Source organism: Cricetulus griseus, chromosome 4 (assembly GCF_003668045.3).
Source record: "Cricetulus griseus strain 17A/GY chromosome 4, alternate assembly CriGri-PICRH-1.0, whole genome shotgun sequence".
Lineage (NCBI taxonomy): Eukaryota > Metazoa > Chordata > Mammalia > Rodentia > Cricetidae > Cricetulus > Cricetulus griseus.
The window spans coordinates 205404823-205418359 of record NC_048597.1 but is presented as its reverse complement, the minus strand read 5'-3'; the positions used below and the strand labels follow the sequence as shown (position 1 = coordinate 205418359).

General features: G+C 47.0%; 1 protein-coding gene across 1 annotated transcript in view; it reads left to right on the top strand.

Moving 5' to 3' along the window:
* Nucleotides 1-12884, top strand: part of Pxylp1 (2-phosphoxylose phosphatase 1) — a 64084-nt gene extending 51200 nt beyond the window's left edge. The window contains exons 5-6 of the mRNA XM_027410903.2: nt 7337-7476; nt 10582-12884. Of these exons, the coding sequence (XP_027266704.1) occupies nt 7337-7476; nt 10582-11519 (1078 nt within the window). The 3' untranslated portion in view covers nt 11520-12884. The remainder of the gene's footprint in view (nt 1-7336; nt 7477-10581) is intronic.
* The last annotated feature ends 653 nt before the right edge of the window (nt 12885-13537 follow it).

Sequence of the window (13537 nt, the reverse complement as noted above, 5' to 3'; positions counted from 1 at the left end):
GCCCTCACTCTCCAGCCTCGTGTTCAGACTTTCCACTAAGATTCTCTGCACCCCAGCACCCCACTTCTTGTAGCATCTTCATGGCTTGTGCCGGCTCTGCCTCCCTGCTGACTTATCTGTCCCTGTTCACCCCATTTCCACAGTGTCTTCAAGACCCAGTTAGAGGTTTCTTTGTTGTGGTTTGAAAGAAAATGGCCCTTAAAGGGAGTGGCACTATCAGGAGGTGTGGCCTTGTTGGAGGAAGTATGTCACTGTGGAGGTGAGCTTTGAGGTCTCATATATGCTCAAGCCATGCCCAGTATCTCAGTTCACTTTTGTGTTGCCTGCCAATTGAGATGTAGGTTTCTTAACTCCAGCACCATGCCTGCCTGCACACAGCCATGCCCCACCATGATGATAATGGACTGAACCTCTGAAACTGTAAGCTGCCACCTCAGTTAAATGTTTTCCTTTAAAAGAGTTGCCATGGTTATGGTGTCTCTTCACAGCAATAGAACTCTAACTAAGACATCCCTCTCCCAGGAAGCAGCCCCCCATCCCATGTGTGAAACACTGGGGTAGCTCTGTGGCTGTCTGGGGAACTGACAGTGTCCAGCTCTCACTGTAGAGGGCTGGGGGTATATAGGAAGGGTGTCAGAACAAGCAAGGAAGTCGAGTTTAAAAACCATCCCAGCTGGCTTAGGGCTGGGGCAATGATGAAGGGTGCTGGTTACACTACTTTAACCCTGTGGTTTGACAGCAGGAAAGGCCTCTCAGAAGATTTGCTTTTTCCACTGGGTACAGAAGGGTGTTGTGTTTACAGCTGGTACTAGCTGGATGTCAGCCCTTCTAACAGCCTGGGGACAGGTAGGCCACTGGGCCTCTGTGCTAGGTGGGTTCAGCATAGCCTCAAGGCTTTGTGGACTGTCTCATGCTTCAGCTCAGACCAATTTAGTCTTGCTAGAAAGTCACTATGGGGTCACTATAGTGTTCCCAAAAAAGGGGTATATTGTCAGGGCTGCTTGGGCACCCTGCAACTTGTTGTCCTAAGGGGATCTGGCTCTGCCCTCCCTGGGCCTGACTGCTCACAAATCACTGAGCCCTGCCCAGAGCCCAAAAGATGACAGCTTTTGGACTTGGTGGCTGCAGAATAAATTCATAACCTCTGTGAGGATCACAGGGCACATTGCCAGTTGTATGTTCCTGTCACCATCTTCCTGTTGATGGATTTGAGCCGCGGCCATTGTATCCCTGAAGCCTTTGCTACCTGTTTGACACTGGGCAGATTGCTTCCCCTCTGAGAGTCCAGGTGACCTGTCCCCAGGCTGTTAGAAGGGCTGACATCCAGCTAGTACCAGCTGTAAACACAACACCCTTCTGTACCCAGTGGAAAAAGCAAATCTTCTGAGAGGCCTTTCCTGCTGTCAAACCACAGGGTTAAAGTAGTGTAACCAGCACCCTTCATCATTGCCCCAGCTCTAAGCCAGCTCCACTCACTAAACTCCATCCTGGAACAAGGGACAGTCCTGCCTTCCTATATCAACCTTAAGTGTCTAAATAAAGGAGGGGACATGTATATGGCCTAGTCCACACAGAAGTTTCATCCACGGTGGCATGGCATTGCCTACAGCAGCCTAGAGGTCACCTGGACTTAGGCTCTTTCCCTCTGGTGGGGTCGTTATCAGAGGAGTTTTAGTCCCTGGGAGCTGCTGCCCTCGCAGCCTCACTCCTGGCTTCTTAGTGTTCATTTTGTGTTTGCAGCAGCTGTCCTAAGTCCTTTGTGGGGGAGGACACAGTGCAGATGTTTAACTACAGCAGCTCTCTTCCTCCACCTGACTTTTCCTCCATTTTCCTCCGCCTCTGGTACTTGTCACATCAAATGGAAAACTCCATTCACATAGCTGCCATGTGTGGTGGAACCTGCTCTAGCTTATCACTGGTCATGTAATCTCTCACCGTGCCTGACTTAGAAATGAAGCCCTATCGTGGGTATTGTTTGCACAGGAAAGAACACCACAGATGCAAGAGTTCCGGCTATCTGTGGCTTCCAGCACCCTCCTCAGATAAGAGGAGTCTCTACTCTATTTAACATCGTTTAATTAATTCCATCTTTAAACACAGTGAGAGTTGGCTTATCACTGCAAACGTGTACTTAGAGAAGGCGTGAGCAGTGTGTGGACCTGCTCTGGGCCAGCAGCACCTCCCAGCTGCTCTTTTAGCTCATAAATTAGTAATTTTGTGGTTTCCTGCTTGGTAATAAGGCCTGGAAGGTACCCATTACTCTAGTCCATCATACGGGGATGTCTGGTCCAGTGGCGGGAGTTAGATGTGCCCACATAAGTCTGTTGCCTCAGAGTTCCTATGCATAGTGCTGTACACCATAGTCTTTGTAGTGGAAGCTGCTCCTCCATGAGTGCTGTGTGCTGAGAGATCTGTTTGCACTCTCCTGGTATTAGAGTTATTCAGCATTAAAGGTATTAACCATGTGAGTGCCATGTTTTTAAGTGCCCTTTTGGCATTCATAAAGATGAACATGCATTTCTACATCCGAGAAGAAAAATGGTTCTTTCAAGCATTTACATGCCAAATTTTAGATTTATGCTCCTTTCCTGGACCAGGTTGCATGGCAGCACACCAGCAGACATATAAGTGTAGTGGAGGAGCCAGTCCTGTGAAGACCTGAGGAGAGAATGTTCTAGATGGAGGGACCAGAAAGTGCAAAGGGCCTGCCGCTTGCAGAGCTGGGCATGCATGAGTAACACTAGAGCAGTGTGATTGGCCTGGAGAAGGAACCGCTGAGTGAGCATGTGAGGCGTCACAGCAGGTGGGCTATCCTGCCCTCAGTGAGCCACTTGTATCTGGAAGGCCAGGTCTCATGCTCACTGGGTCAGTCCCCAGCAAGTGGAAGCCAGCATAGGTGGCCATTTTAGCAGAGAAAGAAGAGAAGAAAATGGAAGGAAAACTACAAAGGAAGAGGCTTTGGTAGCACACTTGGGGCCTGAGCCAGCTACCCAACTCAGCTTAGGGTAGTATCTTAGTTAGGGTTTTATTGCTGTGAAGAGACACCGTGACCACAGCAACTCTTAATAAGGAAAACATTTAATTGGGGCAGGCTTACAGTTCAGAGGTTCAGTCCGTTGTCATCATGGCAGGAAGCTTGGCAGCATACAGGCAGATATGGTGCTAGAGAAGCCAAGAGTTCTATACCTGGATCAGCAGGCAGTGGGAAGAGAGAGTGAGCCACTAGGCCTGACTTGAGCTTCTGAAACCTCAAAGACCTCCTCCAGTGACACACTTCCTCCAGCAAACCACACCTGCTCCAACAAGGGCACACCTCCTAATAGTGCCACTGCCTTTGAGCCTATGGGGACCATTTTCATTCAAAACACCACAAGTCTCCTCACCCTTCTTCCAGCTTACTTGGAGGTAAGCTTACTTGCTTGGGCACACTACTGCACAACCATCTCCTCTCTCTAGGAGGTACTTACACAGGCAGCCTTATGACCATTTCTTATTTCCTAGGTCATCGCCTCTGTAAGTTCTATTTAGAATACTTAAAAATGACAGGGTGCCCTCCCCAACTCCAACCTCCTTCTTTTGCCATAGCACCTGTTATTCTCTTTCTTCCTCCCTCCCTCCCTCCCTCTCTCTCTCTCTCTCTTTCTCTCTCTCTCTCTCTCTCTCTCTCTCTCTCTCTCTCTCTCTCTGTGTGTGTGTGTGAGTGTGTGTCTGTCTCTCATACATGCACACACAAGCGTTTCTTGTGTAGTGTGTTTCCCCAGGCTGAAATGGAAGCTCCCTCCCCTGAGTCATGGATTTCTCTTATTCTTGGCCATTGTTGTTACCAACCAAATACCTAGGACAAATATTTGTTATTAACTGAGAAATCGACAGAGAATGGCCTCAGAGATGGAGGGGTGACCTTGAAGAGGGTCAGGTGGGATGGGTGAGCCACATGACAGGTTGGGTGGCATGAGAAAGAGGAAGCACATTGCTGATGTGCTGTCCCTTCCAGGAGCCAAGAGCCCTGGCAAGAAGTTATGGCTCAGGCTCCGGCGTGGCCTCTGAGCTATCTCCAGATGCTGGGGGAGTTTCTGCTGGGTGGGGCTGTCTGGTTTAGGTTTAGGGGCATTGGCATGCTGGTTTATTTGAGCCTCTTTAGCATGTGGACAGTAGATGAGACTGGAGTGGTCTCAGGCTGAACCTGTGGGCGTGAGGAAAGTAGACAATTGGTCATACCAGGTTACATACAAAGGCCCAGGAAATCACCCTGAAGAAAGTACATCAGGGTTGTCTTTTTATAAGCTTGTTTTGTTGACATTGGAAATCATCCATCCTTTAGTCGGCTTAAGTTTTTCAGATGTGGCATGAATTCCTTCTGGTTTCCATCCAGGTGAGCCTTTAAAATTATACAGTAGCAGCTTTGCTGTCTTGGCTCAGGTAACCATCCCAGCAGAACCCAGGTCACAGCTAAAACAGTCTGTTTTCTCTTGTGTGTGATTGGCCACGGGATTCTGCCTTGGGCATTGTAGGATAAGTATATTTGAAAGGTGCATATAAAGATGTATACAAGAACTCCAAAGTAAATACTTGAAGGAATATTTTTTTTATTGTCTCGATTGTCAACACAAAAGCAGATTCCCAAGGAGGCCACCGTCATGTGAGTTATATTGAGGCGGACTCAAAGGTGCCGCGCCCTAAACGAGGAAGTTTACCTCTTCCTTGTGCGAAGGTAGATTCATGCCACTCAGCCCCATCTAGCCATTGAGAAGGAGGTTCCTTCCAGGTCATTGCTTCCTCCTCGTCTAGAGATGTCTCCACAGCTGGCCCGGGATGCTGCTGTGCCTAAACAGCTGTCTGAGAAAGGAACCAAGCAGGAAGGTGCTGAAACCTTCGAGTGGTGTGCATACCTCAGTGGTGGGCGCTAAACAAATTGCCAAGAAGAAATAATAGAATTTGATATACAACTATAGCCTCACCTCATACCAGCCTTTGTTTTTAACATTCCCACCAAAATCTACATATTTAAATAACTTCTGAGATGACAAAATATTCAAGTTAAGATGTGGATATGGTGTTTTCACAATACAGCTAAGAATGGGACATGTCACCATTGAATTCATCCCCACATGTTTTTGGAGCATCTGCCAGATATGCTCTGGGATACAGGGATGGAGCTAGGGATGAGGCATGAAGACCTGAGCAGTGGGATTCAGGTCTGGTCCCAAAGACTCAGCTACCTAACCCTCCTACCATGAAAAAGATACAGCCATTAGTTATCTGCCCTGTGAATGCTTTTCTTCCACAAATCTTCATATTTCTATCTCATGAAAAAAGTTGTGATGAAGGGACTGGAGTGTGATTTTGTGGCAGAGCATGTGTGACATGCTTAGCAAGTTCAAGGCTCAGGATTCAATCTCCAATGCTGTAACATAGAAAAGAAAGTCATAATGAATAACATTAGATAGGACAGCATCATTAAAGAGTCAGATGCCCCGGGAACCTGGGACATCTCAGCAAACACATTCAGTAGTGAAAATCCATTTCTAAAATTGGCAGCCAAGTGTTTTCAGAGCCTCAGACGTCACCAACCTCAAATAATGGCCCAGAACAGGAGATTGGAGTCGAGTTGATGGATAGCCTTTGTTGATGTGAATTCATGTTGACAGCCGTGTTGTGGGTCTGGACATTTTATTTCCTAGTTTATAAACATTTATGTGCTCAGCCTCAGGCGGAATAAAATATGCTCTGTTTTTATGAGCCACAATTCCCTGCAGCTATCCCGGGGCTCTATTAGACTCCCTCCGCTGCATGTCTAGATTAGCAAACTCTAATTTTAAAACATTGTTTTTAAAAGATGAAATTTTTTTCAGCTTTCTGTTTTTGAAAGATGTAAATCCATTTTGGCGTCAGTTTTTAAAATATCTCCAAAGTTAATTGGGCTTTTAGACAGCAGGGTTTGCCTTTAGAACAGTTTATCTGCTGCTTTCATGCCAATTTGCATGCAGTTTTCTTGCCAGTGGCCATATCTGTCCACGTCTGTTCAGCTGGAAAATGTAGACACACTCGTGGGCCATTTCACTATTCAGAGAAAAAGTGCGTGTCATTTTGTTATGAAGAGCAAATGTGTGCTACTCATACCATTATCTAGGGAAATTGTATATTAGTGATGGGATAAATAAAGTGTGCTTGTCCTTACCATACATACTCTGTGTAACAGAATAATAATCAGATCCCATAAGCTTTTCTAGGCATTCATCACCATGTAGCATTAAACAAGATATTTTATGTGCAAAATGCACAGTGATCTGTACAGGGCTGTTGAGATAGGCATTGGTTATCTTAGTTAATGGTTTTCTAAAGAGGCATTTTTCCAGAGGTCAGAAACAGTAAAGATTAGACAGATCTCCCATGAGGATATATAAAAAGGGGGTAGAGATAGGTAGAATCTATCTATGTTTTATATGCTAGGGGAAAGGACACTGGCCGGCTATGCGCAGCCAGAACGCCGTGTCAGTAGGAAGGGGGTCTCTGTGAGGGCTCCTAAAGCAAAGGAACCAGCTGTGCACACCTCTTTCCACAAGGTGGCTACGTGAAAAGGCAGTGACAGGTGAGAGTTGATGCCTTTGATGTTGGTCCCGATGGCTGTGGAGAAAGCAAGGAGAGAAGGGCAGGGTAAACTGAGGAAGGCCAGGAAGGGTCCTGCAGCCATCCAGACAAGACTGTCTAAGGTCAGAACCCGGGGAGTGGCAGTGTGAGGATGGAGAAGAGATGAAGAAACAATGGTGGGAGAGTCCACAAGACGACAAGTGTTAGGGTAGGAAAGGAAGAAATCAGGGCCGCTTCCTACCTACCCTGTGACCCAGAAGCAACAGGATGCGGGGCACGCTGGTGAAGGGTAATGCCTCATCCCAGGCATTGTAGTCAGCAGCAGGTAGGGACTCAAGCTGACCTCCATCGTGCCGATAGGTACCCATGGTCAGGTCAGAATGAAACTGTAACCTTTGTGAAAAAATAGTTTTCCTTTTTTAAAAAATTTATTTGTGGTATTTTGCCTGCTTATATGTCCGTGCACCCCAGAGCACAGAAGGGGGTATTGGGTCCCCTGGGACTAGAGCCACAGATGATTGTGAGCTGCCATGTGGGTGCTGTGAATCGAACCCAGGTCCTCTGGAAGAGCAGCCAGTACCCTTAACTACTGAGCCCTCTGTCTGGCCCTGACACTGGAACTTAATTGCTGAGCCCCAGAACCTGTTCTTGTAGGCAGTGGAGGCCATGAAGCTCACTGGGTTGTGAGTGCTGAAGTTTGAGCGCTTCGGAGTGTTCTAACCACTGCTTCTCTGTGTTGTCCTTTTAGGAAGCCTTATCACCCTAAGCTGGAAGCTTTCGTTAGTCACATGTCAAAAGGATCCGGAGCCTCTTTTGAAAGCCCCTTAAATTCCCTGCCTCTTTACCCTAACCATCTTCTGTGCGAGATGGGAGAGCTCACACAGACAGGTAAGTATAGCCAACTGGTCTCTGGCCCTCACACCTGTCCCTCTGTCCATGTACATTAAGAGATGACAGATAAAGTGTCATGGGACACTGAGCTGTGTGGGGACCTGGAAATACCCAGATAGAAATCGTGAGTGGATGGGAAGCTTTTTCCAGACTGGCAGTCCTGAGCCCTGAATACCCAGAGCCCAGGGACTGGTATGGCAAACACAGCGGTTGTCCCAAAGCCTTAAAAACTAAGAACTTGCTGCTCTGGGCTTACTCACTAGCAGTCCCAAGCACTTGGCAGACACTATCGTCCTCAGCTTCCAGCAGCAGTGAGCTGCAACAGCAGCAGAACGAGCAAAGCAGCTGTAAATGATGCCTTCTAGAGTTAGAACTCACAAACCACTTGGGGGTGCTAGGACCCCCTCCCTTAAGGGACAGTGTTACAACAGTCACACCCAGCGTGTCTGGAACCCTAGGCCCCTTAAGCTTTGGCAGCTCCCTGGAACTTTCCAGCAACCTTGGCCCCCAGTTTCTAGCCCATGGCTCTCACAGTCTGTTTCTTCAGCTCTCTATCCTCTCTTATCTGCTCTCTATTCCTCGGCTGTTGTCCCCACAGCAGTTGCCACAGCCAGGATGGCTAAGCTGCCACCTTGTCCACTGCTGCTGCAACAACAAAGCATCCGAGTTGACCAGAGAAGGCTGTCCAGAGGCCCTTTCTTGGAGGCAGTGCAGGAGAAGCCCAGCTGACTAGAAAATCAAGCCAGCAGAGGGCTATGGCAAACATGTTTGCACTAATTACACACACACACACACACACACACACACACACACTATGGCAAACATGTTTGCACTAATTACACACACACACACACACACACACACACACACACACACACACACGCGCGCGCGCGCACACACAAATTAAGGATTTCTTGTACCAGTCACAGACCTTCTCCTGGGCCACCAGGAAAAGCCCTGTCCTGAGAAAATGGCTGCAGGGTTGGTTAGAGTTCACCAAGGCTTGTCTTGCTAAGGATGCTGCTTCCTAAGGCTGGCGCAGACTGTCCTCAGCTGTGTTTGTAGTGGTCCTCTGAAGCTGCTGGAGTGTCCTCAGGGTGACTGTAAAGTGTCCAAAGCATCCAGGCTGCCTTGAGGGTCATCTGGTCAGTCACCAGGAAGGGGGTGCTTGGCTGGCAGTTCCCTGCTCCAGGCTGCCAGGCACAGAGGACGAGCCTATCAGACAGCCTGCTCCTGACCTTTGGTCATCTCAGAGAGCATTAAAAGGCTGTTTCAAATAAACTTAATAAAGACTTAACAGAACTCAAATAAGGGTTTTAATGGCATTTAATGGCATTTAACATTGCACGGTAGTGCTTAAACTCCTGCCTCGGTGCCCTAGGGAAAGGTTGGTCCTCTGATCTAACTCATATGGACTGGCATCTCAAGGAACTCAGATGCCCCATGGTATCTGATGAAACATCTGCTTTCTTAAAATTAAAGACAACTTTACAGGTTAGACGGCTGTCATGGTTCAGCAGGTCTACTGCTGAACCCGGTGACCTGAGTTCAATCCCTGGGTCCCGAATGGTAGAAGGAGAAAAACAGCTCCTGCAAACCATCTTCTGACCTCCGTGTGCACACTGTGGTGCATGTGGGCACACATATGCACACAAAATAAAAAAGAAAAGTAACCTTTCTTCTTACAGAAGCATCAGTGTTCATGAGTGTAAATTACAAAAGATAATAAATCAGAAGAAAGTACCACAGTCCCAACTAAGAAATAGACTAAGGGCTAGGGAGATGGCTCAGCGGTTAAGAGCACTGGCTGCTCTTGCAGAGGACCCGGGTTCTGTTTGGTTTCCAGCACCCACATGTAGGCTCACAACCATCTATGACTCCAGTTCCTGGAGATCTGGCACCTTCTTCTGACTTCCTTGGACATCAGGCACACAACTGGTGCCCATACATACATGCAGACAAATACATACATACATATAAAATAAGGATACATTTTTGAAAAAAATTACTTAAAAAGAAACAGACCCTTAATGCTAACTTTTCTTCCTGCGCGCATGCGGTGGTTTCTTAGTGACCCCACAATTCCCTATTCCATCTTATTACATAGGGGTATGTCGGAGGTAGACGAGATAGCTCATCGGGTGAAAGTGCCTGCCTCATTTGGGGATGGAACTCTCCAAGCCATTTGGACACCTGAACATCAGTGTATAACCTGTCACACTGCGTGTGGATGTGTGACCATATCCTCAGAGGATCCCTACCCATTGCTGAAATGGCGCCCCTCACCTTCTGCAGGCTGACGGGCAAGCCTGCTCTTTTCTTTTGAGTTGCCCTCTCTTTCACACAAAGAAAGCTTTCCCATTTCTTTAAAAAGTTTGTTCATTGTTGTCCTCCAGTGGTCCAAAGCCAAGACAGTATTAAAGGGAACCACAAGCCTTGCTCCCCCCCCTCCCGCCTCACTTCTATGCCCTCCTCTGGGAAGCAGTCACCACTGACTTCTCTCTCGTACATCCGTCCAAAGCTTCTTTAGGTAAAATGCAAGCAACTGTAGACACACGCTCTTTGTTCTTTCTTTTTCATTTAAAAGGAGTATAATAAACATACCGTCTTCCTTTTGCTCCTAAAAATACTATCTGGATCTCTGAAATTACTAAGTATGAGCTAGTTGGCCTAGCCTGGAAAGCCCCTGCTGGGCCAGACAGAATGCCCCAGAGATTAACGGAGGGCCTTCAGTAGGGCATTATAACGGAAACAGGGTCAAGAAGACAGTGTCCCAACCGTCAGCAGATGGTAAGACAGATCTCTGTCGCCATCCCTGCCCACAGACTGCTATGTTCTGGGGCAGTGTGTATGCACCTACCCTTGGGTAGATGCAAATTACAGCCAGTGGGTAGGGAGCTTGAGACAAAGCCTTGTTCTCCACACCACATGCCTGTGCACAAACCCGTTCTAATTTCTACTTCCCTGTGGGGAAACAGGCCATATTCCCTTAATTCCCACTGCTCTCAAACACACCAGGGACAGGTGCTGGTCCTTCGTGGTCCTTTGCTAAACTCTTAGTAAGAAGGATTCTGTGTCCCCTCTATGTCCCTGGTGTTGCAGGAGTTGTGCAGCATCTGCAGAATGGCCAGCTGCTGAGGGACATCTATCTGAGGAAACACAAACTCCTGCCAAACAACTGGTCCTCAGAGCAGCTTTACCTAGAGACCACTGGGAAGAGCCGCACCCTTCAGAGTGGGCTGGCCTTGCTCTACGGCTTCCTCCCGGATTTTGACTGGAAGAAGATTTATTTCAAGCACCAGCCAAGTGCCCTGTTCTGTTCTGGAAGCTGCTACTGCCCACTGAGAAACCACTATCTGGAGAAGGAGCAGCGCCGGCAATACCTCCTCCGCCTGAAGAACAATGACCTAGAGAGGACCTATGGGGAGATGGCCAAGATTGTGGACATCCCCACCAAGCAGCTCCGGGCAGCCAACCCCATTGACTCCATGCTCTGCCACTTTTGCCACAATGTCAGCTTCCCCTGCAGCAGAAGTGGCTGCCTTGGCATGGAGCACTTCAAGGTGATCAAGACACACCAGATAGAAGATGAGCGTGAGAGGCATGAGAAGCCCCTGTACTTTGGGTATTCGCTACTCGGGGCCCACCCCATCCTGAATCAGACAGTCAACCGGATGCAGCGTGCTGCCGCAGGCTGGACAGAAGAGCTGTTCACCCTCTACTCTGCTCACGACGTCACTCTGTCACCAGTTCTCAGTGCCTTGGGTCTTTTGGAAGCCAGGTTCCCAAGGTTCGCTGCCAGGCTGGTCTTTGAGCTCTGGCAAGACCGTCAAAAGCCCAGTGAACATTCCGTCCGGATTCTTTATAACGGGGTTGACGTCACCTTCCATACCTCTTTCTGCCATGATTTCCACAAGCGTTCCCCCAAGCCCATGTGTCCTCTTGAGAACTTGGTCCGCTTTGTCAAAAGGGATATGTTTGTAGCCCTGGATGGCAGTAGTACTAATTATTATGATGCGTGTCATGGGGAAGGGGCCTAAACTGTGTTCAGCACAGCACTGTTTTCTTGCTGGTTCTGTCTGTTGCTAAATCATGGTATGGAGTTCTAATGGATGCAGATTAGGGCAGGTGATCATGCCCAAGGTTTCGGACACACAGGAAGCACATAACAGTATGTCACTTGGTACAAAATAGCTGGTTCACAGAGGGAGGGAAAAGGTACATTATCATAGCTATATGCAGTTTAGAATGCTAGCATCAGATTCAGTACTCAAAGTTGCCAGTCCGAGTTTATATGTATTTTTGACCTGCCATGGAACCAGCAAAGCTCTGCCAAAATCTTCTTAATCTCCGACCCTTAACCTTACTGAGTGGAAATGTTCCCCAAGCGATGAGTTCAAAGTGGAGTTGGCTGCCTTTTTGTGAAGAGTCCAGAAGGTCAGAATCTTAGGCTCTGCAGACCTAAAGGTCACACCTAAAGGTCTGTGTCACATCTTCTCAGCTGTGCTCTGGTGACATGGCGATACATAAATGGACATGTGTGACTGTGTTCCACAGGCCAAACAAAAGTGGTGGTAGCCAGCTGTGGCTCACAGGCTGCGTTTGCTGACCCCTGATCTTTAAAAACAGCCTGCTATAGTTGCATTTCCGGCACTTTGAGAGCCAGCTGAATGTCAGGTTGTTCAGCAGGTCCTTGGGTAGCGTCCGTAGAAACACAGAACTGGGTCTATATCTGATGTGGTAACAAACTCAAGGGGAAATAAACATTGGGTCAGAAGGCTCCTAGGAAATGATCACAATACTTGATGCTCATGATGATTGTGGCACAAAATAGCTTTAAGTGTGTTTTAGGTATTTGTCTGCTATAGTCTATTGGCTTCATAGGCTGGAATTTTTGTATTCCATTTAGTATTTTTATAGTCTAGGAAAATATTTTCTGAGACCAGTTTTAGATGTGTTCTTATCCCTGTAGAAATACTTGATTTGCTGCACCTGCTTGGTGGTTGGAAGGAGGCCAAAAGCTGAATTGGGGCACTATTTTCCCCCTCCAAAAATAAATAACTAATGACTCATTCCCTTTGACAAGCTGTAGAACTGGGTTCATTTTTAAACCATTTTCATCAGTTTCAAATGCCAAATTCCAATTGATTTTTAAAGAGGTTTCTAAAAATTAAACTTTGTTACTGGATAGTTAAATAATGTTTCTAAAGTATTTTCTATATCAGGCGCAATTACAACTAAGCCCTTGGTTTCTAGGTTAATGGTGCTAGTTTGTTCTGAAGACCTGGTCCATGCACAGGGGATTCTCCAGCATCCAGCATTCCAGCCCTTTCTCTTCCTTCTTGTCTGGTGTTGCATTTGAACACATTTTGTTTGTAGAAATAAAATTTTTGAAGAATTCTTAACCTGTACAACTCATGGTGTGTATCTGAGTCACTCAAGTTCTTTACAAGGGAGAAACTGTATTTAAATTCTACTTGAACTGCTTTATTTAGTGCTAAAAATGGTGAGCTCAGTTTTTTCCCCCCTCTTTCTCTTATTTAAAGCGAATTCGGGTTTCTTTTGCCCACTCACAAGCTGTCGGATTTAGAACTGCTAAACATGCTTGAAGATTTAAAAATAAGAGAGGGAATTTAAAAAAACACCAATTAATGGCATTTGTTAGTAAGAGTAAGTGTTTTGGGTAAGAGCCTACATCAAAGTGTATAAGTGAAGGGTCCTAAGACATTGGCAATGCTAAGGACAGAATTCTGAAACCCTCCATTCCACAGCAGGTTAATTTTAATACAAAATATGAAGCCAAATATTTACAAGTACATCCCCAGACCTCAGATTCTTGGAAGCGATCTAATAGTGTCACTCACGACAGGCCTGGGACCATACATGTATATGTTTAGCTTCATATTTTTATTTTAAAATGAATACATTCTGGAAAGTAATCCTGAGCAACAACTACCAAAGTGAAGTTACCCTATAGGGAAGAAGTCTCAGCTTTGGCCTCAGACTCAGTTTCTCCCACCGTGCACTCCCCGAAGACTTCAGACAGCGGGAGGGAGTG